This window comes from Juglans regia, chromosome 11, assembly GCF_001411555.2.
Source record: "Juglans regia cultivar Chandler chromosome 11, Walnut 2.0, whole genome shotgun sequence".
NCBI lineage: Eukaryota > Viridiplantae > Streptophyta > Magnoliopsida > Fagales > Juglandaceae > Juglans > Juglans regia.
The window spans coordinates 1,736,569-1,762,503 of record NC_049911.1 but is presented as its reverse complement, the minus strand read 5'-3'; the positions used below and the strand labels follow the sequence as shown (position 1 = coordinate 1,762,503).

The 25,935-nt window shown below is 36.8% G+C and overlaps 4 protein-coding genes across 7 annotated transcripts; 1 reads left to right on the top strand and 3 right to left on the bottom strand.

Moving 5' to 3' along the window:
* Nucleotides 1-1,956: 1,956 nt before the first annotated feature.
* On the top strand, nt 1,957-3,859 carry LOC108983828 (NADPH-dependent aldehyde reductase 1, chloroplastic-like). Its single transcript, XM_018955599.2, has 4 exons — nt 1,957-2,224; nt 2,537-2,913; nt 3,008-3,366; nt 3,471-3,859. Exons 1-4 carry the CDS (start codon nt 2,102-2,104, stop codon nt 3,491-3,493), a joined length of 882 nt encoding a protein of 293 aa, XP_018811144.1. The 5' UTR covers nt 1,957-2,101; the 3' UTR covers nt 3,494-3,859.
* A 2,402-nt stretch (nt 3,860-6,261) lies between these two features.
* LOC108983826 (mevalonate kinase) lies at nt 6,262-11,597 on the bottom strand. The gene is made up of 5 exons (XM_018955597.2): nt 11,282-11,597; nt 9,802-10,045; nt 9,473-9,726; nt 8,437-8,850; nt 6,262-6,747 (listed from the first exon to the last, which is right to left on the bottom strand). The coding sequence occupies exons 1-5, from the start codon at nt 11,412-11,414 to the stop codon at nt 6,629-6,631; spliced, it is 1,164 nt and encodes a 387-aa protein (XP_018811142.1). The 5' UTR covers nt 11,415-11,597; the 3' UTR covers nt 6,262-6,628.
* Nucleotides 11,598-13,866: 2,269 nt separating this feature from the next.
* On the bottom strand, nt 13,867-18,788 carry LOC108983825 (amidase 1). Of its 3 annotated transcripts, none has more exons than XM_018955595.2 (10): nt 18,550-18,788; nt 17,810-17,962; nt 17,091-17,215; nt 16,886-17,011; nt 16,002-16,184; nt 15,653-15,800; nt 15,353-15,521; nt 14,637-14,771; nt 14,291-14,485; nt 13,867-14,126 (listed from the first exon to the last, which is right to left on the bottom strand). In XM_018955595.2, exons 1-9 carry the CDS (start codon nt 18,693-18,695, stop codon nt 14,333-14,335), a joined length of 1,338 nt encoding a protein of 445 aa, XP_018811140.1. In that variant the 5' UTR covers nt 18,696-18,788; the 3' UTR covers nt 13,867-14,126; nt 14,291-14,332. The 3 variants fall into 3 exon arrangements, with proteins under 3 accessions (XP_018811140.1, XP_018811141.1, XP_018811139.1); XM_018955596.2 differs by adding an exon at nt 18,045-18,136 and having other exon boundaries at nt 13,867-14,485; nt 18,550-18,657; XM_018955594.2 differs by having other exon boundaries at nt 13,867-14,485.
* Nucleotides 18,789-19,561: 773 nt separating this feature from the next.
* On the bottom strand, nt 19,562-22,800 carry LOC108983818. Of its 2 annotated transcripts, none has more exons than XM_018955585.2 (7): nt 22,642-22,800; nt 21,313-21,407; nt 20,973-21,052; nt 20,792-20,847; nt 20,574-20,686; nt 20,091-20,152; nt 19,562-19,890 (listed from the first exon to the last, which is right to left on the bottom strand). In XM_018955585.2, the coding sequence occupies exons 1-7, from the start codon at nt 22,748-22,750 to the stop codon at nt 19,593-19,595; spliced, it is 813 nt and encodes a 270-aa protein (XP_018811130.1). In that variant the 5' UTR covers nt 22,751-22,800; the 3' UTR covers nt 19,562-19,592. The 2 variants fall into 2 exon arrangements, with proteins under 2 accessions (XP_018811130.1, XP_018811131.1); XM_018955586.2 differs by having other exon boundaries at nt 21,272-21,407; nt 22,642-22,659.
* Nucleotides 22,801-25,935: the final 3,135 nt, after the last annotated feature.

The window sequence follows — 25,935 nt, the reverse complement described above, 5'->3', positions numbered from 1 at the left end:
CTCTTGCCCTCCCCTCCCCCCATTTTCATTTGATCTCAGAGTAGAGTAGAGAGAGAACCTGCCGGTGATGGTTGGATTGCAGTGGCATTGGGTTGGACAGATGGGGTTTCGACTTTCGAGAGTTTGGAAAAGGGAGCGGGGAAGAGAAAAGGACTAGGGTAGGGGCACTTGGGAGGGAAAATAAAAATAGACTAACGTGTCACACTGGTATTACATCGCATTGGATCCCTTTGTATCTCTAACCATTCTAATAAGATGGTTAGTATTTATAAAGAATGTTGTGTGCACGGTCTACAGTATAACCTATTCATGATTAAGTGTCAATACTGACGTGTTATGTCGTCAAAATAGTAAACATATGTATTCATGCGGCAAGATATGTCAATGTTAATATCTATCAACTATCAGTGTTGACCATTAGTAGTGTTACGTGACACTAGCTAGATATTTAAATTTGACTGCGATACATTATATTTAGATTTGAAAAGATGACAGAGATATTAATTAGGGGTAAATCTCCTTTTTTCTTAGAAATAGATAAAGATCCTAACTTTCTTCTGTGTTATATTTTTATCAAATTTTGCCTTCTCGGTTAGTTAACCTAAGAACCAAAAAAGATAGCAATCCATTGAGATTTGACCGCTCTCTCTCTAGAAAAAACCTCTCCCTTCTCTCTAATCTCTCCCAAACTCCAGATCTAATGAAAGGGGTGGGAGCTTCGGCTCCTCCCCCTCTTTTTCCTTACTCTCCCTACTCCTTTGTCTATTTTATTTTCTGTGTAGTATTTTTTGGTCTTGTTTTTATGTTTTTCAGGCTAAATAAGGGAGGATCGCCGTTTGGATTATTCCAACTGTCGCCCTTCAACACCCATTCCATCGGGATGATGCCCAGTCGCCGATCTTCAAGACCACCAAATCCGGCGTCCATCGGAGTGGAGCATAGCCTGCATGCGTGGGAGGAAGTTCCGGATCTCGTTGACGAGTGGCCATCACGTGCTACTGAGGAGCCCTCTGCCGATGCTACGCTCGACTTCTCTGGAATCCCTGACTCCAAGACTTCCAAGATTGACCGTCGGCTTTCCTCCCAGAGTGACCAGTGTCCTGCACGAGCCATTGCCGACGCATTGTGCACTGTTCATCCATTTCGGTTTAGTGTATTTGTTTTTCTGCTTTTTGTTGTTCTGTTTTAGTGTTTTGTTTTTTGTTTTTGTTAACCCGAGTGAGGTGTTGAGCCTTTGGATCGGACATAATCTAAGGCAAGAGCTGTTCGAGAGTGGCGGGTGATGCTACGACCGGTGGTCGTACGGCCAGTGTTCGTGCATAGGTGGTGCCTACACACTGGAGGCTGTTTTGTCTGTGCATGAATTGAGTGCTTGTGTTGTTAGGACTTGAGATAACAATGCTTGCGGTGGACGTGATGTTCGTGATCACACTGGTGCCTTTAAGTTATGTTTTATAGAGCGCTTTCTCTATTAGGAGAGAATTTGTTGTGAAGTTAAGACAATGTTCACCACAAAGGAATTTGTGTGTGGGGAAGCCCTAGAGTTGATGCATAATTGGCTTATAGCCTGGATTTTTCATATATTGATAATTCACAATTGTAACTTCGATTCATTAATGAAATGAGTCTGTTTCCATAAATATAAAAAAAATAAAATAAAAAAATAAAAAATAAAAAATTGCCATGCCTATAACTGGCTGAATTCAGGAGCTAGGCCTGTTTAGATGAGAGATATTGGCTCGCCCCAAGTCAAGAACTTCAGAGCTCTTCCAAATAAGAAGAGTCACAGGACAGTGGATGATCCTAGAATTCCAGTCCCCATCTCCAACCAATTATGTCCGGTTCTAAAGACGTGTCCGCTGCATGCGACTCATCCGACACGTTGACGCCACCTCTGGCCACGTACCCCCAGCTTGTCCACACTCCAAATACACCTATATTAATCCACCCCAATTTCGGCTACCGCCCCCATGCACATCAAAATTAACCTCATCAATTTTTGTAAGCTAGACCTCAAAATCTCACTGATTAACGACTCCTTTACCGGAGACATTTCCGGGAACTACTAAGACGTACACCACCCATTAGAGTGTTTGAAAGAATGGCTTCCGGTGGCCAGCAGTTCCCACCACAGAGGCAGGAGACACAACCTGGGAAAGAGCATGTCATGGAACCTCCCCCTCAGTTTTCAAGTCCAGACTACAAGCCTTCCAATAAACTTCATGTATACTTTCTGATTTCGCCTCAACTTCATGCATAGATTTCACTTATCCACAAAGTCTTTTATGCAGACATATGCGCAGGGCGGCAGGGGTCGTCTATGTGACTCTGTCCATTGACGTGCCTGTGACTCTGCGCATGCGCACAACTAGATCTAGATAATGATAATTCTCACATGATTTGTTAGATATTTTATTCATGGGCACCTCAAGTTAGAGGTCCTTCGAATCCTTGAAATGTTTGCTTTTCATTTGGCTAAGCAGTAATTAAGTGATGCAGGCACTAATAAAAAATAATTAACGTGGAAGTTTTGCAGGGGAAGGTGGCGCTGGTGACTGGTGGGGACTCAGGGATTGGGCGGGCGGTATGCTACTGCTTTGCACTGGAGGGTGCTACCGTGGCCTTTACATTTGTGAAGAGTCAGGAGGACAAGGATGCTCAGGAAACACTCCACATAATCAAAAAGTCGAAGACCCCTGATGCAAAAGAGCCAATCGCCATACCAGCCGATTTGGGATATGATGAAAATTGCAGAATGGTAGTTGAAGAAGTGGTGAGTGCCTATGGCCGTATTGATATACTGGTTAACAACGCGGCTGAGCAGTACAAGGCTTGCTCGGTGGAGGAGATCGATGAGGGAAGGCTTCTCAGGGTGTTTAGAACCAATATTTTCTCTTGCTTCTTCACAGTAAGGTAAAAAGGAACTGAAATTACACTTGCAAAATCTAACTTCTCTTCTTCACATCACAAGAATCCTGATAATAACTGATGATGATGATGATGATAGGCACGCTTTGAAGCACATGAAAGAAGGGAGCTCCATAATCAACACTACATCCGTGAATGCATACAAGGGACACAGCACACTGATCGACTACACCTCAACCAAAGGTGCAATAGTGGCTTACACGAGAGCTCTAGCACTTAATCTCACATCCAGAGGCATACGCGTCAATGGTGTTGCCCCTGGACCAATCTGGACACCATTGATACCGGTATCACTCAACGACGAAGAGATTACTAAGTTCGGGTCTGAAGTCCCTATGGGAAGGGCCGGTCAACCTGCCGAGGTTGCACCTTGCTTTGTCTTCCTTGCTTGCAACCATTGCTCCTCTTACATGACTGGCCAGGTTTTACACCCTAATGGTAAGTTTTAGTATATTAATTAAGCTGCAAATTATGCAAGTTTTAGGAACTTTTGGTCGATATTGATGACCCATTTTTTTCTTTTGGCAATTGTTTTTTTGAAGGTGGGACTGTAGTGAATGCTTGAGGATCTGCGGGAGAATGTGTTTGGTACTATCTTTTGGTGTTCTTCCGAGTAAAGTAGTTATGTATATGGAAGAAGGGGTGGTGACAATGTTATGGATACTTTTTTATGCATATAGCTCAGCTTCTGCAGTGCCAGAAGAGTGGTATGGTGTCAAACGTGGTTTTCGTATGGTGTTTCAGCTAAGCTGCCTTAGTAGTTAGTGGAAGTTTGTAACACAAGGAACAAGAGAGAACATAGTTTGTATGTATTGAGCTAGTTTGTATGTATTGAGCTGCTTGCATGCGCAAGACTAATATTGTAATGAACTTTTTCTTGTTATGAATGATAATAAATGCAAGTGCTCCTAAATCATACAGTATTGGAATCTTATAATGTTTGCATAATCTTCTCTCTGTCGGGAGTGATGCTTTATCGAATGAGGAGTTGACAATGACAAATCTGAGATCAAGAATGTTCAATGAATATTTCATTCGTACCCGTCTTTCGTTTTTTATTCTTTGTTTCTTGAACCTATAGTGAGTGAAGGCAGGTCAAATCTTGTATGCATGCATGAAATTTAAATTCTTCGACAATTAGGTGATTGTATGTTTCAACAATTTGGTGATTCTAGGAAGCAATATATTTTATTGAAGGGACGAACATTACTGACTATGAATCTCAAGTGAGATCGTAGATTGTGGCCAAGAAGTCCAAATAAGTTAACTATTACCGTTGAGAAAAATAAACTTCACTGGTACTTTCTTTATTTGTTTAATTATATTCCCTTCAGAGATACTGAATAATCTGAGCACTCATTATGGGGGAATTGTTGGGAGCTGGTCATGTTTTTTCAATGGTCAGGTCAGGTGCTTCTCTCTTTTCCATTGAGAAGATTCCAAAGGAAGGTAACCCTGTAACTTACTAGATTTAGACCAATTAGTTTGTGTGGTGGTGGTGGTCATTTTTGCTAAAGCAAGGGTGACAAACTAGCTCCTTCACTGCCAAGTTTTTTGGGAAATTTTCAGCCTGGGTTTTAATAAGATCTCTGGGAGATGTTTGTAGCAAAGCCTTTCCTTTTGATGTAAATATACAGATTCCACATCTCATCGGCTTCAAAATGTCAAATGTGATTGCTGTCAGCTCCAGCTGAGGAAACATGTGACCATGTTCTATGCGCAAGTGAATTCGCTCATAATGTGGAATTACTTCTCAGTGAGGGATTGAATTATCTGGAAGGGCAGTCATTGATCTAATAAGATACACTGGCTCCAGAAGGCAGAGGAGAGTTCACAGCTTGGTTTGGTGTTTGGATCTTTGCCACCCATTATCACTTGGAGTCTTTCGCTTGGGAGATGCTCTGCTAGAAAGGAGGTTGGCAGGATATAATAGGTTTGCTTTTTGAAGTTAAATATCCGCTGGCTGAGACTTTTATCTCATGTCTCAAACCTAAAAAGTTGGGGGCTGTTCTGATATAGCAATTTTCAGACAACTTGGTATTCCTTATTTCCCTTACAGGCAGTTAAACTACCGTGCTCTTTGGTAGTTTAGACCTTTGGAAGGTCGGGTGAAGTTGAAATTGGATGAGTTTTTCTTCGTAACCCAGGAACCTGTGGGGTTGGAGGGGGGATCCGAGATTAAGATTTTTATGCTAAGGAAGGCTCTAAAGGGATTTCTCAAGAATATGTTGGTATGGAACAGATTCCTATCAAGATCAGGGGTGGGTGCCTTTGGAGAGAGCTGGTCTTCCCTACTTGAGATGTAAATGAATCAAGCTTTGTTAGTGTGGGGGGCTATTTTTTGTTTTCTTGTGTAGGGATGTTTGCACCCATCCTTATGTGAGCTTTATATAAAAGTTTTCGAGTACCGGTTAAAAAAATAGAGCAACAAGTTTATATAAATCATGTTTAGTATAATGCAACTCATAGGCCCCATTAGCAAAAAGGGTAACTGACAATTTCACGATAAATCCATCCAATAGAAAAATAAAAAATGAAGAGCAGTTGTTTATGTTGAGATATAAAGTAATTAACATAATCTACTGTTTCCAATAAGTTTTAAATTTTAGGACAATGGGCAATTTCACATGATAACAGAGTAGAGATCATTAATTCGAACTATGACTCTACATTCTATCCCATTGTTTATCTTAAGATATAAAGTAATTAAAAAAATCTACTTTTTCCAATTAGCTTAACCTTTTAGGACAAGTGGCAATTTCACATGATATCAGAATAGAGGTCCTAAGTTCGAACCCTGACTCTACAATTTACACTATTTTATTAAATATTCTACGTGTTTGACCTACTTATTAAGGAGTCTAACCCACACGTGATGGGCAATGTCAAGATATAAAATAAATAATAAAATCTACTTCTTCCAATCAGTTTAAACTTTGGGAATAAGTGGTGATTTCACAATTTACATCAACAACTATAATATCCTGGATTTACAAGTCCTGGGTTTATAACTCTTATCTTCAACATTTCAACACAACTTAATCCAAGTATATCTCAAAACCAAATATTATATCTCCAATAAATGTTTCTGGGTATTCTGCTAAAAGAATTTCCAATCATGATAGAACTTAATCTTCACCTTTGTGATTGTAGAAAACTACGAGGCTTCTGTCAATATTTAAAATTTTGAGAGAAAATCAATAGAAAAAAGAAGATACAATTGTGGCATCGATTCCATTTGTACTTAGTTGAAATTGAGCTCGATGACATGTTGAATTAGTGGAATTCTATTCCCAAAAGACTAGGCTGACAACATTTACAAAGAAGAATCTCTAATGGAACTTTATATTGTGTTATTCATAAAACTGCACCATGTAGCAATGTTATGCCACATTTATCCATAGGGTTACATGATAACCTTATCAAATGTTTGCCACAGGCAAAAAAAAAAAAAAACAAATCCATTCGTGTAAAATTGGTTTCCATCAAGGAGTATACAGAGTAGCACATAAAAGCTCACTTAACTTTTTACAATTGTCTTAACCACTCGCGAAGCAATAAGATTAACATCTCCCAAGACCACAAAAGTCCTGAAGCTTAATTAGTTTATTATTCTACAGAGTACAGACAGCAAAGGGGCATAACATCAAAGCAGACATTTCATGCTCATTATTTGGCATTAGGGATCTTACTAGAAATATCAAGCTGAACCACCAAAGCAGACCTCAACACCTTTCCCACCTATTGCAGCAATCAGACATTGGAAGCCACATGACTCCAGCTCCGCAATTACCTTGTCAACAACTGTTCCTGATAGCACTGATTCACGTGGTTAAGGAAGCATCTGGAAGAATATGAGAATTTAGAACACATACCATAAATCAGCATCTTAACATTATCTTAAGATGCAAAATCTGGTTTTCATCAAATGGAAGAGTTGATGAAAAAGAGAGAAAAAAAAGATAAAACGTTACAGTTGCAAGGATGAAGTTTCTCCATGATCCTTTGATAGTTGTTAACTTCTTTTGTTTTGATAGGTAAGTTTCTCCATGCTAATAAATCTTCAACCCCATTACAGCATTACCCCAAGTATGCTTTTCTGTAATCCTTGCTTTAATTATTGGTCAAAGATGCCTTGTACAGAATTCTAAAGGTTTATCACTAAGCCTCGTTTGGTTTGGGACTTATCTCATCTCATCTCATATAATCATTACAACTTTCTCAAATTCCCACACAAAATATAATAAACAATTCAACATTTTCAAATCCCAAAACAAAAATAATATTAAAAAATTATATTCTAATAATACTTTTTCAGCTTTCAAATTCTATCTGATCTCATCTGTGTAACCAAATGAGGCTAACAGTCTCTAGCTCAACTGCACCTCCTCACAGTATAAGAACAAGGAGGAGGTGAAGTTGAAAGTTCAGAACCACCAAGTATATGTTTATCTAATGATCAAAGAGAATCCAACTTCTATAGATGTCCTGACTTGTTTATACCTAAAGGCATGATACAAATTCAAATCTCACCATGAGCTTTGCCTCAAATGGCACCACTCCCACAAGGAACAATGAGAAAGGTTGCTGGTTCAAGACCTGGCAGGTGCATATATAACCCACCAATAAAAAAGAAGAGGTCAAATTCCACTGGAACCTCTCCTATATGCTATTAGCTCCTTGTAGTGATAAAATAATTTTTAGTTCTTCTAAGACTAACACAATAAGCATACAAGTAAAGTTGGGTCAATGCTACTATAATCATGCTTCGGTGATAGAAATGGATCAACCAGTTTCTGATTATCCCTGTGTGCTGCAACAAGATCAAACCTACATTTTTGTTTCATTGTTGGCACAAAGAAGGCCAATCACAGGTCCAAGGAAACACAAACAAGTGCAAGTTGACAGCCATAGAGGCCAAGAGGAAGACATATATGCAGGAGACATGAGATATACATTTTTTTTATGAATAAAGAAATGAGATATACATAAAAAGAAAAGGTTGAATACCTAATACTGAAATTTTTTTCCTACTAGAGTTATATGGTTTTTTTTTTATTGGCACCAGGTGTCCAGGAACAGCGTCCCGACTAATTCCGGGATGCACAAACCCTCGGCAAAGAGTTTCCCGCAAGTGCACCTCGGATAATTCAATGGGAAAATCCTCTAGTCCAATGGCCCCTAGAGATTGTTTGCACCCAAGGGGATTTAAACCTTAGACCTGGGGGGAGCATACCCCCAAGCCCAATGCCTTTACCACTTGAGCCAACCCCTAGGGGTTCCTACTAGAGTTATATGTTATAGCCTGGAACTTGCCAAAGTAAAATCCACTAAGGCTTCCACAGCCAACTACTATATAGACATAAACTAAACAAGGCAATGGCAATCATCAGAGTATAAAGATAGATAGGAAACCTTAAAAGAAACCAATAGGCAAAAAAAAAAAAAAAAAGAAAAAAGAAAAACCCTGATAGGTTGAATATATAAACAACAAGAGGAAATGGATACGGGTTGGCAACAATGTAAGAACACATCCTCCACCTCCTGCTCCTGTTAATTTGGAAGCCAACTTGTACTTCAATGTGGTCCTAAGAACAGTTTCTATTGCAGAATGGCTGACTCCCATACACTGGAGGAGACCTTGATTCATTTCCATTAACTCTTCTATCTTCTCTTCCTTCTCTGTAATGGAGAGGTCATCAGGGGCTGGTGACTGGATAATGGTAGACAATTCCTTGCTGATAGAATCAACAGCATTAAAGACAAAACTCATGGCATCTGGGTGCCTTAAGGCCCTCTCGGAAACGCCAGCAACTAAAGCCTTTGTATTCCTTCCAACTTTAGTGTTAGTAATGAGCATTCTAAGTGGCATATTGGACTTGAGGCGTGTCAAACTACCTGACCTGAACTTGATCATGTTGCCTGTTAAATGGGAATTTCAAATCAAAACCAGTGCATCCAAATACAGTACCCTGCTTGCATTCGGAGACAAACAAAATATCTATGGTGAAGTTGAAAATCATACGGACGCAAACAAAATGTCCAACTATAGTAGTTGTTTCTTATTATTTTTTTCCTTCCCCCCTCCCCCTCCTATTCTGATTTTTATCATCCCATCCTGCAGATGTGTATATTGTGAAAAAAGGGACAATTATATGCTTTTGAATATTGAAAAGTAAAAGTTCACAAGTTTCCCATAAATATTGTGTAGATAACTCATGAGTTATTCAAGTAGCCAAGAATATCAGAATAAGGCAATAATGAATTGAAGACAAAAATGTATACCTCCCATTAATGCTCTACTTCCAGGTATTCTATATTGGAATCATTCTCTTTCACAAGTATATTTCTCACATTACCACTACATTTAAAACTTTTCTGTATTACTATTAACATAATTGCTGTGGCTCCAGTTCATTGGTGGCAGCCAGTGACACCTAAATACTTTTCATAATGATCAGCAACAGGGAAGGAAACTTCTCCGGGCATAAAATTTTGATAAAAATGCATAGATTTGTCAGGCAGAGATCACAAGATCACATACCATATGTGCTAACTGTATTGTCAATTCCAGATGGTTTTCCATGGATTATCCTTTCACCTTCAAAAGCCCATTTATTCACCAACTCGAGGTCACTTTCCCCAAATACTGACCACTCCTGCCGGCTCATATCCAAACTTACTGAATCTGAGAAAGCAAGCAGAGCAGCTGAGAGTGCAACAGACAATGCAGCAGATGAACCCAAGCCAGAACCTAGAGGAAGCTCAGAAGTGACAACCACTGTAGCAGGCTTATATCTGGTATATAAAGAGAGAAACATCAGAAAACTGAATATCGAGAAAAGAATGGTTCAAAATTCAATTAGTGCATACCCTTGGATGCAGGTGTATAACCATAGAAAAGCTGAAATTCCAGTAGCAAGTCCAATTTTTGCTTCTGGAATGTTTTGTTCTTCAACAAGAGCTGAAATTAATTTCATTGTCTCTATTGAGCATGAGGTGGGTGTTGGAGACAATGAACTCGCTACTTCAGGTAGCACTTCTTTGATTCTAGAAACTGGCCATGAGAATTCTAGTGACATGTCCTTGAGCTGAAGTTTTAATGAGTCATCATTGTCTATCAAGAAAAGCACAAAACATTAGCGAGAAATTCAACAGAGAGCCTGAGGAGAAATGAACTGGATTTATGTCAAAGAAAAGAGAAAAAAAAAAAAAAAACTGTGGGAAAATTTATAGAAACTTTCAATGCATGGATAACATGCATCTACCATATTTATTATTGGTTATATTTTGCCTTCTACAAAGAATACTGGAGAATAAAATCAGAAGAAACCTCTTGGCTCACTTAATTTAACATGCAGGGACATGAACCATACTTTACTACCTTCAAATCAAAGCGTAAATTGTCAAGTGTTGTCTGTTATTTTGCTTGAAACAGCTCATAAAAATAATGTATGGGTTGAGAAGGACAGGACAATCAGAAGGGAAGCCTGACATAGATATTGATCTGAACAAAGGAACTGAAATCAATACCAGAAACCAAACAAGAGATGGAATTTTAGATTGAACAGATGCCTGACCTGCAATAAGACAAAAACAAAATTCCTACTTATACTCTCTTAGACAAACTAAAGGGATTTCTCTAAGCAGCCACGGCCAAGAGCGAGTAGGGGTAGTCCTATCTGCCTAGAAACTCAAGAACAAAGAAAGCCCTCCCTTCTTGTTCCTCTTCTTGGGTGATGTTGGTACCAAGTTTTTATTTTTCGGGAAGACTGAACTGTGCTTCTGAACACAGAAAGCGGGATCTTTAGTGGATTGGCATGTCAACATCCCTTCACGGATGACACCTCCCTCCAATTGCTTGGAAACCTGGAAAACTCCAGCATCCGAGAAATCCTTCGTGGCGTTTGGAAAACTTCAGTCCCTGAAAAACTGGATTCGATCTCCACTTGATACCCTCTCAGCTCTTTCTCCTCTGTTTTCTCACCTCAGAAAACTTAGCTCATAAAGTCATGACGGGCACTCAATTATCAGTTCAAACAAAACCAGAAAAAATTAATGTAAGAAGCCTCGTCTCTTCAAAGATGGCTCACATACATGCACATTCTACCCGCAAAAAGAAGCACGAAAACCGGAAATTCTAGCTAGAAAGACTTGAAATATGGGATCACGATCACAAAAGCTCACAAGTGTGTGCGTGTGTGTGTATAACTCGATGTTTCAAATCCGACCCTTAAAAAGATAAAAATCAACGTTTCCCGCAAACCCAGTTCAACCCAATCACGAAAAGCACGATCGAAAGAGAAAAACGATATTCCATATCAAACAAATGCAATACAGAGAGAGAGAATACCAGAAGGAGTCGGGAATCGAAGAGAAACATAGGTGCAGAGGTCAATGGAGGCAGCAACTGCCGCGGATCCGTGCACAACAGCATGTTCTCCGGCGAGTATAATTTTCCCAGGAGCTCTAGCTCTCACTTCCATTTTTATCCCTCGGTTCTCGGTACTCTCAACGTGTGTTCGTATACTTCGAAAGCTATACACTTGTATTGGTCCTCGGGAATCATGGCCTGTTACACACAGACTTGTTTTAAATTGGCGGAGAGACCAACCACTAATTCCATGAAAGACACGAATTGGCGAAGCACGTTGCTAGTTTTCTTCCTTTGATTGGTTTTTGCGTTTTATGTGGTGGGTTTGCCCACGCGACCTGTTCACGCGTGATAAAGACAATAATAACATAGGAAAAATCTGCTATGCCGACGGAGACGTTTGGATTCGAAGATGACTTGAGATGACTTGAGATGGATTATGAATAGTAATGAGATGAGTTGTAAATAGTAGTGAGATTTGTGGGTTAAAGTTACTGAATAGTAATGAATAGTAGTGAGATGAGTTGAGATGAGTTGAGATGAGCTGAGATGAGCTGAGATCTCTTTCGAATCCAAACGTCTCCATTTTGACCGCTCTATTCACCGCTTGAGAAAAAAAATTAAAAAAGTAATTTTAAATATATTAATATATTTTTTTTTAATTTTTAAAAATATTTAAATATATTAAAACTTAAGCGGAAAAATAGCACTACTCAATAACATAAGTTTTGATAGATAAAATGCTCCTTGCATTAACTTGTAGAGTTTTTTAATCTATACTGCCCTAAATTATTTTAATTTATAAATTTTTTTATGAATTTTTTATTTTATTTTTCTTTCTAATATGTTTACAAGATATTTATTTTTATGATTTATGTCAATTATAAAAATAAATTAAATCAGCAAATATGATTGATCATAATTGAATTTAAGATAAACAATAATATAAACATTTCATTAGCCAAATCATAATAAAACTCTAGTCCCTCAATACCCTAAAAGTAGGGTTGTTCACTTTGATTCGGATTCGGGTACTTGGTTATACCCGAATCCGCATATGGGTTTAACTTCGAGTACACGCCCCAGTTGGTTGGATTACATACCCAAGCGGTTATCCGGCCTTGCCAAGTTATAAAAAATTAAATTGGATACTATCAGATTTTTCAAAAAAATCATTTAAAAAAACATTATTAAATGTTGTTTTTTAAAGATCAAAACGATGTCATTTTAGCCATAAATCAACTTTTTTAAATGTCAAATTGAATATTCACATTATTATATAACCATACCTGCATCAAGGTAGGAGCCATATATGAAATCCAGACACTCACATGGATAAAACCTGAGCAGATATCCGTCCAAATGGATCCAACTTTCTGAATGCCTAACCTAAGGCTTCGTTTGTTTTTGAAAAACATCTCATCTTATTTCATTTAATCATTATAATTTTTTCAACTTCCAATACAAAATAAAATAAACAATTTAATTTTTTTTAAATTTTAAAATAAAAATAATATTAAAAAATATATTCTAACAATATTTTATTTAATTTTTTAACTTTAATCTCATCTCATTTTTAAAAACAAACGAGGCTAAAAGTTCCATTCGATCATGTCGTGGTGTTTCACAAGAGGCTGAGAGGCGCTTGGGGATTGACATTGTGCTCTCCCACCTAAATGGGTTCACTCCAAACTTGAAATTACCAAAGTCAACGCCAAACTCTAAAAAATTGGGGGTGTTTGTCTAAACATTCAAGTTTGAACATACTTTCGGTGGAAGATGCAAGAGGGCGTCTACAATGCCTCACTCATGACTCATGACTCACCTACCTTCATCTTTTACCATGTTTTTTCTGTGCTTGTTTGTTTACATAGATAAGTTAAAATTAAAATTAAAAAATTAAATAAAATATTATTAAAATATATTTTTTAATATTATTTTTATTTTAAAATTTAAAAAAATTAAATTATTTATTTTATTTTGTGTGAGGATTTAAAAAAATTGTAATGATGTGATGAGATGTTTTCTGAAAACAAACGAGATGTTAACCCATTATTTAAAATTGTTTCATGTTTTCAATTTATCTCCTCTTCTAACAATAACTGTTCGATAATTAAAAGTAATAAATTATAAAATAAATGGTACTTTGTCGACAAAGTAATAAAAATAAACCAAAAAACAAGAAATAGCAGGAATATGAAAGACAACATAAAAGCATGGAAAATGCTATGTATACAACTTAAAATACAACTTTTTAAACAATTCATTATCAAAATATTAATTTATTTCAAAGTTATTTGAGTTTTATATTATTTTGATGGATTTAAATTTACAAAATAATAATATTTTAATAAAGAATTGTGTAAAAGTTATGGTTGGAATGTGTGCATATCAATGTTTCTCAAAGCAAATGTAAGACCTTGCTAACCTATTAATCTTTAGGGTTCAGCCGACCTGGGAGCATTCATATAAGAACTCACTTTTCTCTCTTCTTTCTTGTTAACCTATTGAAGCATAGCTGATCTTGCAGGTCCCCTTCCTACTAAAAAGTGACCCGCTCAATGTTCTAAACAAACATGTGTTGGTTTTCAGATAGATCAATACTGTACCAACTTGTCAACATGATTCAATATAATCCCAGTATTATGTTAGATTTTGGGCTAAGTTATAGAGACAAACTTTTAAATCTGCAACATTAACTCTTAACAGAAAAGGAATTCTAACATCCCTGGGCAAGGGCAACATTCCCTGATCATCTCGAACTGAAAGTAGAACCGGAGAAAGTCCTGGTCTCTGAGGTTAATCCATTCTGTTGGAAATGAGACTGCAGTTTTTTGTGCAATAAATCAATTTTCAAGTAGTTATCAGTTACCTTTCAGAGTCCCTTAGAGAAGTTCCAAGGAGAAGCCTATGTGGCACAAAAACTGCAAGCAAGCTGAACCTTTTTCCCGGTATAATAATATCTTTTGAGCAGGATATAGGACTTACAATTAAATCTTAGGATGAGACTGTGATCAGATGAGACAGAGTTCAGTAACTCGTTCTCTCAGCAATTCCAACCTCTTTTTCGAGAGTGTCATACAAAGTTTTGACAAGATTAAGCAGGAACCCATCTGAACCATGTTTGGCCAACAAGGATATTGCCACAGGAAGATTATCATACAGACCTAGTGGTATGCTCACCTGTAGATTTGCAGAAACAAGTTTCGTGGATGTCCAAAAGGTTTTTACATAAACAAGGAAAAAGTAAAATTGTCACGTCTCAAAAATTGCACCCTCCGTTGCAAACATACAGAGAGAGAGAGAGAGAGAGAGAGAGAGAGAGAGAGAGAACCTGGCAGAATCCAGATACCCCACCAATTGAGAGCAAGCTAAAAGCTCTTGCACGGAATGTTTCCAATGGAGCTGGATCTGTTTGTAATTTTGGTGGAGGCCCTGGAACTGTGGGGATTGCTAGGACACCAAAATCCTGAATAATCGTCATCATTCAAAAATGTTAGTCAAGATAACAGAAAAAGGATAGTGCATAAATCAGAGATGGACTCATGGAGTCACTATTTCTGTTGCTAGTAAGTTTCTAATGAGAGCAAAGTGAAGGGAGATGCGGATCTGGTAGACTATTCTTTAATAAGTTGCTCCATTTTGAAATACAAACAAGGAATCATACTGAATGCCACTACTATTCTTTAAAATTTGTCATCCTACAACTCTCAACACTCTTAAAAATTTAGGGAGAAATTTTAAAACTCCAATAGGTAAATGTGGAATATGACAAAAAACATATTGAAAATTCAATTTTACTTTTATTTTTTGCCGCAATTCAGTATAGGTATTCGTTTAAATATTGTGCAATTCTTCAAGAAAACATTCCACTTCTACTTTGGGATGACATCTCCAGGAAATAAGCTGGATATAGCATAGTCGCTTGATTTTCATCTAGAGCATAAAACAAATAGAATGGTGTCTCCTACGAAGAGGCATACATGCATGTATCTAAGCACATACATGTAATCTCATAAAAACATTCAGAGGATGAGAAAGAGAGTGTACCCCTAGAAGAGCAATAAGAGCGGCCCGTAATTCAGTCTTTACTGAGTGGCAGATATCCACATTGACATCCGTTGTCTTAAGAGCTTCCCATACCCGCTCTGATATCCCAGGACCCAGATCAGGTTTGACAGTAGAAACCCACTCACCATGGTTAATCTTGAATTCATACCTATACTTTGAAATGTTAACTAGGTCAGGAACAATGTTTATAAAAGGACAGTATTTTTATCTAGCATGATCCAGACCAATATCACTATCGTTCAAGTTGATTGAATCAATTGAGTGGGTGACAATCTGCACCTCTGGAGTAACCGCATGGCACTTGAAAGTGCAGCTAAAGATGGTATATTATGCTCTTGATCTGCCTTTCCTCCACTCAAGAAGGGTTTTAAGCTTGGAACTTTGTCCTTGACATAATCCCCTAGGATTGCATGCTTTAGAAGATGACCTGCAGTATTAATGAAAACATGTTGTGACATTGAGTACTTGGGATGGAGTTTTTTTTTTTTTTTGCTAAGACTTGGGATGGAGTTGCTGAGAGGGAAAAAACCACAAAGGATGGAGTTATCTAGAATTTATGGGATGTTTAAATTTCTCCCACAAAAAAAAAACTAGGTAGATGACAGATTCACATGGTCAACGCACTTACCCCCAAATAACTTTTCCACTGATTTAATAAGAGGCTGAGAAACTCGATCACTTGGAATGGTTGAAAGCTGGAAACAATCCTCAGCAATAATTATCTGAGTCGGTTTAACAGGATCCACATCTGGTAAATTCAATAATACTCGTCCAACTCTATTCAAAATCACAGGGTTCCTGGCAAACCATCCTGGATGAAACGTAGGTGTCAAAAGAGTGAGGTGCCAAAAGGAAAAAAAACAAAAAAAAGATTTTCATACAGGGTCCAGCTACTGGAATTGGACCCTTGGAAATTTTCCATGTGTCCCATATCTCTAGTTATAGGACATGTGGTATGCATCAATGGCTCCAGTCCCACTAGAATTAGTCCAATACCAGTAGGAGGATCTAGAAGTGGAAGACGTTATCGCTGTACCACACTATTAAACAAAAAATAGCAGAAATTGGCTGGTCTATTTGATGAAGAATACTTTTTATTTTTATTTTTATGAAGAATACTTTATATGCTTTTATCATTTAGAGTACAGCCCAAAGCTTCTAGAATTACCACCTCTGAATGTTTAAACTCTGTTATTCAGAAGTATTGAAAGTTATTATGAATGCTACAGACACAAGAATAGACACACAAAGACATACATACCCTAAAGCAGACAAAGATGGCTGGATGATTAGCGAGAATTAAAAAGAGGAAAAATTAGAGACAAGTTGAGAAAAACTAAACAACATGCATATTTTTGTTGCATCATTGTCAAAATCTGTCAAAATCAGTGTGCCAATGCCAACAATTTCATCACCATTTTGCAATAGTTTCAGGTGCAGAGCTGAGTTTTACTAGTTACATTTAAATGTGAGATAAACAGGAATCAAGCCATCACATAGTTGGTTCCTTACCCACTGTATCAAAACTTTGTGCCATGGGAATAACTCCAGCAGTAGAGATGGCATCATGTGAAGGCCGAAACCCCAGAATTCCACAATATGATGCAGGTACTCTTACACTTCCTCCAGTGTCGGTTCCTATGATAGAGAGAACTACTTGGTTCAATCTAGTTAGGGCAAGCCAAGAACATATGACTTGTTCATGAAAGAAACTCACCTAAGGCGAAATCTACAAGCTTTGCACCAACTGCAACAGCAGACCCACTGGAAGATCCTCCTGGTACCCGATCAGGCACACATGGATTTCTAGGTGTTCCATAATGTATGTTTTCTCCATTTATACTGCCAAAAAATGGTCTTGAATTAATGATGTGAATACTCAAGGATCTATTTTTCCAAGATGAATAAATGAGTGAGAGCCCACACCTATTTAGGAAGCAATTGGGAACCATAGGAAATAAATTGGCTTAGCATCATGCTCATATCATTTCAAAGCACAAAACAACTGTTTATACTAGAGAGACTTCAGACAAAGAGGTACACTTTTCACTCACAAACTACCACCAAAGTTTTATTTTGCTTTCTAAACTAAAAAGAAATTCAACTTACACCCTTAATTACCAATAAGTTTCACTTTGAAGCCTCCAATCAAATTTGACTATCAAGATTGTGCCACATGGCCTATTGTTCGTTCATCTCAATGGTCAGATCTTAATCAAGGGTGCAAGTTGGAAAATATAGCTAGTTTTAGGACGTAAAGTGAAAAGTAGATGATAGTTTGTGGATGAGAAGTGTAATTACCCATTTTTCTTATCTTAGACATTTAGAAAATACAGACATCTACAATGACTTATGGGAATGAATGTTAACTTTCTATACGAACAAAAAAGAAGTTTATAGAAAATCAATCAAGTCACTGGCCTTTCCAATGCTAACCTGTATGCCATTTCATCCATTACAGTTTTACCAATGCATGTAGCACCTCCCCTTAATACGGCCAAAACGGCTGGGGCTGTTGATGTGGCAGCCGCATGAGTTCTCGACCAGTCAGGATTTCCAAGCCCAGTCACATATCCATCCACATCAAATCTGTTTCCAAATCAAAGTTAATAAAAAAATAAAAAAAATGCACTCAAAATAAAATTTTGCAAAGCATCACAGATCCACTAGCTTTCTTGCACTTCGAACTAATGTGGATAAAACAGATGAAACTGAGACAAATTTCCGACTCCAGAAATAGCGTTGCATGAGCTCGGATGCACCCTAGAAAAAGATACATAAAAATACCACAAGCTCAAATTAATATATGAATAGGCACTGACAGACACACTAGTTCCACAGACAAACATTAAAATTCAGAAAGAATGGACTAAACGCGATACTTAAACTGATCAAGGAGTTCAAAGGAACATGGAAACAAGCAAGTCCCCTTGAGTTTTCACGTATCCAACATGAAAATCGATATATGATTGGACACACATGACACGTCCCCCACCCACACACAAAGATTAAAAATTCCTATAGTGAACAGACGTTTCAGAACAATAGAAAACGAGAACAAGAACCTCTCTTTGAGTTTTTCTCGTACACACCGCGGTCTGGTCCGTGGGAAATTTAAGAAATAGTGGTGGTACAACGAAAATCAAAGAAATGGAAGTAAAGTTAATCGTACTCACATGTCTTTAACGGCAAAGGTGAGGGAATTCAAGGGAAGCTCATGAGGTGAAGAGCTTGGTTGGAGCAGGAACTTCTCCACGAAAGCTCCATAATCTGAGTCTCTTGCCATGTCCGTTACTAAGCTCCCTGACGGATGCCATGCCATACGTGTTTTAAACGGATTAAAGTGGTGCAGCCAAGGCCAATTTTACCACTTTACCAAATAAAACGTTGTCGTATCATTACCGTATTACGCTTTACTTATTCAAATTTCAGACACTTTAGCCTTAGGTTCTCAGGTTTCGAAGATTATAGCCCAAGGCAAAGATAGAAATGTACGGACGGTGTTTTGGACCAACCGCATCCACAGCTTGGAATGCTCCATCCATGATAATGGGGCCCACACACACACACAAAAAAAAAAAAACATAGAATTTGGATTACAACCTTATCCATTTTAAGTTAAATGTCCACAAATGGTGTAATTTAAGGTTAAAGTAATTTATAAAAAGTCCATATGCACTCAAGAAGCTGGCTTAATGAGCTAACCCGAAGTTGCAAACAAGATGGGGATGTTGTGTCACTTCAGTCATCCATTGAATTCAGTCTAATTTGCACTGGAAAATATGCAGGTTCAAGCTCCTAATTTTTTTTTTTTTTTTTATTGACATCGGGTATATGAAAACAGCATCCCGACTAATTCCAGAATACACAAGCCCTCAACAAAGAATTTTCTGCAAGTGAGGCTCCTAAAATCTTTTGAGGGCTCTTTACTTGTATCCAATTTTGGAAACAAAACAAAGACATTAATGAATGAAAAAAAATGACTCAAGACTTGAGGTAGACTTAAGAGTCTTATCCGTACAGATAGAATGAGTTTACCTTATGTTAGACGTTAACAGCTTTTGGATGGGTGTTTGGGATTTTTTGTTGAGGGACTTTCATTGATGTATTTATGGTGATTCCTCCGCCTAAATGAGTTATTTTAATAATGTGGAGGTTCCGTCCTCTTTAAAAAAAAAGAAAAAAAAATGAAAAAAATGACAAATTGTAAGAAGTTTATTTAATCAGGTCCATCAGAGTCTGCATCAAATATATACAGGTATGGAATTACAGTTGTCTGTCCACTAAGTGCTCCTTCAGAAGCCTCACTGGTGACTCCAGGAAAACTCCAACCTAATCTCTGCATGTACACAGCATCATAGGCTTCAATGTTCAAACCTGAAGCAAGAAATAGTTCCACCTCGTTTATAAATCGATCTGTTCTTGCTCCTAGAAAGGGCCTTGCAGCGTCAGAGACTAAAGCCTTCAACTCTTCTCCTTTCGTTTCAGGAATTTTTACATGACTTTTTGGCTCGTTCCTGGAAAGTGTGGCACTCGAGTGTTTAACTGTGGGTCATTAACATCCAATATAATCATTCTTTCATAGTAAACCTTTTGTTGTATCCCATCCAAAGAAGCAAAAGAACTAGGAAATATAAATTGTGAACATTAGATGATCGCTTTCCGTTATCAACTCGTATTCAATCTGTTTAAGATGCAGATGGTAGTAAAATATTACCGGGATACAAATGAGTCAATTACACCAAGTATGTGGTGCACAATAATGTCAACATCTTCCTCCTACAAATGAAGTTGCGAAAGGTAACCGTTACTCAACAAGAGTCAAAATTATGTAGCTGCATTAGAAAGCAGAAAAAGTAAACATGGTGAACTCACAATCATAGAAATTTATAGCTGATGATTTGATGAGAACATATTCACACAACCGATAAGCATTCAAACAAGGACCTTAATATATACTGAAAAATATGTCCTATATTGGAGCAATCAGCCAAGGAATTTGAATTAGAAAATAAAACACCTAAATGCCTATCGTGTTTTTTCTACATCACACTTGATTCTAACAGTTTTCATTATACTGCCTACTTTCTAAATGAGGGTCTATGTTAATTGATATGTAGAACTCAATCATGAAGATTCTAGGGACATTGAAACATTTTCTATGTACATTAAGGAAACAATAAACTGGTTTATACAAGACCTGCATCAGAGCTTGAATTTCCCTTCTCAACCAACTTTGGAGCCAGCGGTTTGGCTGAAGGTACTTACGAGACTTCCAATACCGTGATGCATTGAATATGTCACTTACGACACCTGATTGAACATGCAGTAGATTTAAAAAGTGAATATTGGGAAACAATGGCTTTATCAGGCAATAGAATAACAAACAGATAGCAATGAGAAGAAACCAAATAAGACCTGGTTCAGAGTAATAGCACTGTAATCTGTACTTGTGTCCTCTTGTTAATACAAAACTGCAGCACCATTACATGAAGTAACATAAACAACGGAATCTAATAACATAGAAGAAGGCACCAATAAAAAATATCATAAAGGCAAAAAAAAAAAAAACCGAAAGAAGAAATTGACAGGATGATACCTATGTTCAAAATCCTGATTGATATGGTGCTGTTGAAAAGAATTTCCATCATATCCATGTATAATAGAAAAATTTTCAGTCTACAAATTAAACAAAATTATAGTGTCAATTTGTGATAATAATCTTGTCACCGATTCTGAACCAATCTGTGAAGTTTTTCCAGATAGACAAAAGCATGACTATAATAATTTGTGACATTAGATTGCATATTGCTATCTGTGAATGAAACTCTTAGCTGGTGGAAGCCATAACCAAAACATGAAAAGCAAACTGGTATGGAAAGAAAAAAGAAACTCAACTGGGGTGCAGTAGTCTGAAAATAAAATAGACCAAAATGAACCTTGCAGAGAGGACATTTTACAGAGGGAAGCGGGCGAGACAGCTTGCCAGCAACTACTTTGGTCCATTGTACAATGCAAGTGTAACAAAACTTATCTGTAACATATGAATAAAATCACCAAGATTAATAAAAGATTAGGCCCCGTTTGGATACAAGAAGTGTTTCATCTCGTCTCATCACATCTCATTATTACAACTTTTTCAAATTTCCACACAAAATATAATAAACAATTCAACTTTTTTAAATTCCAAAACAATAATAGTATTAAAAAATAATATTCTAACAATATTTTATTCAACTTTCGTCTCAAATCATCTCATCTCATCTCATCTCAACCACTTCCAAACGGCACCTAAATACAATTTCCTGCACTAACTTCACGCTAACAGCGGAAGAAAGCAGTATGTTCACTCCCCATCAAATTGGGAAATTAATAACAAGCATTATATATTCTTGAATTATAGGCAACAAAATTAAGAAACATGACATGGTTAGAAAAATGTTCAAAACAACTCTTGACTTCTAATATAAACTCTGGTAATTGTAGTAAACAGTGATGATTCTGCAAGGATGTACCTAACCACCCTAACCTAGGTTACCAAGTGCTTTAGTTTCTCTAGTCAACTCCACTACCAGCAGCGCCACATTCACATACAAGCATGCATGCATATCACCACAAAAATCTGGCGATCCGTTCATCTCTCGTCTCCAAGACCTTTGCAGACATTTCAGCGGTCAGTTGGTGATTAATTTCCTTTCAATTTTTTTTAATAAGTAATTAGTTTCTCTTCAATTTCTCAGCTTCGAAACTATGTAGACCATAAAACTCACATGCTACAAAGACGGTGGAATTGCGTTTTTTTCTACCATAATGCTCTTGAGAATGAGTTTACCAATCCATGACTTCCACAACATTACCTGATCAGATTATTTCATGCTGGGAAAAATGAAACTTAAACAAATAATTAAACTTCAACAATTTAAACAAGACGTAAATTAATTCACATCAAATACAAACCAATTTTCAATCAAACAATTAGAAGCAGAGAAAGGTGAAAACGGTTTCTTTATATAACAATTTTAGAGGTCTTGCAAAAACCCAACTCATGGGATTGAACAAACAACAGCCTTTAACGAAAAGACTTAAGAAGAAAAAAAATTGAAATCTTAAATAGATGTCAATTTTTCATCATTTGGAAACCACAATTAAGGTAATAGATAAGTTTCAAAATCCAACAATATTGATTATCTAAAAAGAACCCTCTAGATTTTTATTTCCTTCACTATCTCGGCAACCAAACAGAGAGAGAAAAGAGAAAAGAAACATACGGAAACATTTATCAAGGTAGGAATCTTGAACGATGGGTCCGAGGCAGATGGGGCATAGGTTCAAATCCCCTGTGGAGCAAGAGCTGCCCTTGTCGTCCTCCTGGTTCATTTTGCTTTTTGTCTCAAAGCTACGAACTTTCAGGAACGAATACGTTTCATTTTTTTTTTTTTTTATATCTAAGCAAGCGTCCTACCCAAAGGTTAAAATATTCTCTAATTTTTTTTTTTTTTTAGAACTTGAATGTCATTGTAATATTGTAATATGTTTGAATATAAATAAATTAAGATATTTATTTAAATATAAATAAGTTGAGACGTGTTTTTTTTTTTTTATGAATAATTGAAAAAATAATTAATTTTATTAATAATTAATTTAAAATGAATTGAGCTCACTTTGACAATCTAATTTATCACATGGTTCGTGAGGCACATCCACCATCAAAATATCCCAGAACAAAAATCAAAGCCCTTATCACTTGAATAAATCCCTAAGAATTGAGATTTGAAAACCAGTAGGCCCATTGAAAATATATTTGAAGATAGATTTGTGTGAAAGCTATTTTGATATATTTTGGTTACAGAAATGGAGGTAAGATGTTTAATGAATGAAGATTATGTTTAGGATTGTTTTGATGTTTAGATATAAACATTGATTTGAGTGAAAAGACCCAAAACTTGATTATATTTAGCATTTATGTTAGCAGTTTTCTAAGGAAAAAATATAATATATTAGTTCAATCTCAATTAAAATCAGTCAGATAGATCGATGCTATCCATAGACATTACATTACTACCCAGTTTGAGGTAAGTCAAAAACTGTCAATTTGAGGCTGCAAAGTGATAAGGGGACAGTTTCTTTGGTAGTGTTGTGGCTTTCGAGTAAAGAGGTGTAGATGGACGACTTAAGTTAAACATGGAAATGACAGAGTGACTTCTTCAATTAAATTGATCAGGGTGAAGAAAACCCAAATCCAAATCATACCTTTCTCAGACATTTAATCCTATTGGTAGTCATGAGATCTCCTAATGTTGTTGCTAAAAAAAACTGCTGGATTAATTCTCAATAAACCCTGAGATGTCCCCAAAACTTTATGATCAAGTTGTCAGATCTTTCACCCTAATGCAATGATTTCAGACAACAAACGATAGTTCATTGATAGCAATAATGAAAAGTTGATGTTCATCTCTAATGTGGGGAACATGCTTACATTTTTTTTTTTTTTTTTGATTATCGTGGGTGTCCGGGCCAGCTTGCGCACAACTCGACTAATCTCATGGGACCTTGAAGTTAACGACCAGGTAAACCTCCAATGGGGACTCAAAACTAGTGACCATTGGGGAGCAAAACCAAGGCCGGACCAGCTGAGCTACCCCTTAGGGTTAAATGCTTATATATTTTTTGTTCTTGTAAGAGCAGAATAATGAAAAAAGTCACGGATACACCAGATGATGCAGAATAACCAGAAAATGCAGAAGAATAAGCGGTTATTCTCGTGGATTATCACTGTGAAGATCATGATGATTCGAAGGCTATTTAGAGTTAAGACTGCAGATGATATAAGAGATATGTTTATCTTTTCAGTCGAATTAGCTAAACTTGTAGCGATACTAGTTATAATAGATATACAAGTACGCATGCTGTTTTGGATATCTTGACCAAAACAATGCATTCAAAAATATTTTCCTGTTTGACCCAATATTAGTATGTGAATGTCTATAGGATTGATGGAGCAAATAAGTTGACATGATGCATATGAGGATTAGGGTTGCATAATGGAGAGAGAGAGAGAGAGAGTTCTCATGGGAATATAGCTTTGTTTCCAGCGATGAGTACACACCATATAAAACTCAAAAGAACAATAACATCAGCAGACATGGAAAAAGAAAGTTCAATTTCAATAAAAACTTATCAATATGAAATCTATTATAAGGATGAAGAATCCATGCTATTGTTCTTCCCTTTTAGAAACAAGGCAACAAAGCTTTATCTAATTGAATATAATTTTTCTTCTTTGCTTTACCTGCATCAACCTGCACATTGCAGAATCAAGAAATGATAAAATATCGAATAATCAGAAAAATTAGAGGTTAAGAATGCTCTGCATTACAATATAACAGCAGTGCATACATAAGAGTGTATATGAGGTCAAAAGCACACAAATTCTATGAAGCTAAAATTTATCTTCTGTTTGTGGTTTGTTCCACTTACCTCTCAAATTCTTAAGTTGTGCAAGTCCAACCTTGGTACATATAAAACTGAGAATTCTAACTTCTTAACAGCTTCACTCCCTGACCATCGCAATCCAATTTCTTGGTTATAGTTGAGATTTCTTTTCTTTACAATATGTCGAAAGGGCTGAATCGAATAAGCAAATTCTTTCCTGGATTCTTCCCAGTCATAACAAGGTTGGTCCATCATTGTTGAACAAGGATAAAAGGGTTTTTCCTTTCTCTGCTTCTCATCAAGAAATGGTGTTGGTTTGAACCAAAAGGCCTCCTTCTTTGCCAACTTTACAGAATAAGTTTCACGAGTATCGGCATCATGAATCGACAGTTCAACAGGAATCCATGCTTCCAAAGCATTATGGCTAGCCTCATTCATGTTACCTAAAATGTGTTCTTCAAACTCCTTTGAAGGCAAAATCTTAAGGCTATCCCAACGCAAATGATCTGTTGTAAGTCTAATCCTAAATGGCCATGAGTTACAAGTTTCTCTTGTGACACTGCCATCCCTGGCCATTTTCTCTTGTCTGTGAAATGGACCAGAGGTAAAACAAGAGAAAGAAAGGATCTGCAAGGAATAGGCCAAAACTTGCTAGTTGCTTTATAGTTGGCAATGATTCGTGCTAATGATCCTATACATGGTTTCCTTATTAGATCATTAATGTCAAGGGTTTTACCTCCTAAAGAGTCTCCTTTTCTGTTTTGTCAGTCATACCATTAAGTGCACTTCCTCAGTTTGCTCTTGTCCAGCAATCATATTGGCTGTTACCAATACTATTGACATAATTGTAATTAATTGAAACTTCACAGAATAATATCCTAATTAAAAAAAACAATCATGTGGTACATGAAAGCAATAATAAATGCAAATATTCATTCAGTTGCATTTAAATTAAGCGCATTCTCTATGTTCATAAATGCTTTAAGGGCGAAGTGTAGACATGGAGCATGGATATAAATAGACACTTATTTTCTTGGAAAAATTAAAAAGAAAATGATTTGTCTTGCACCTTTAATTAATGTGGCAGTTATTAATTAAGACTTTAAAACCCACAGTTTTAAATTTTCAAA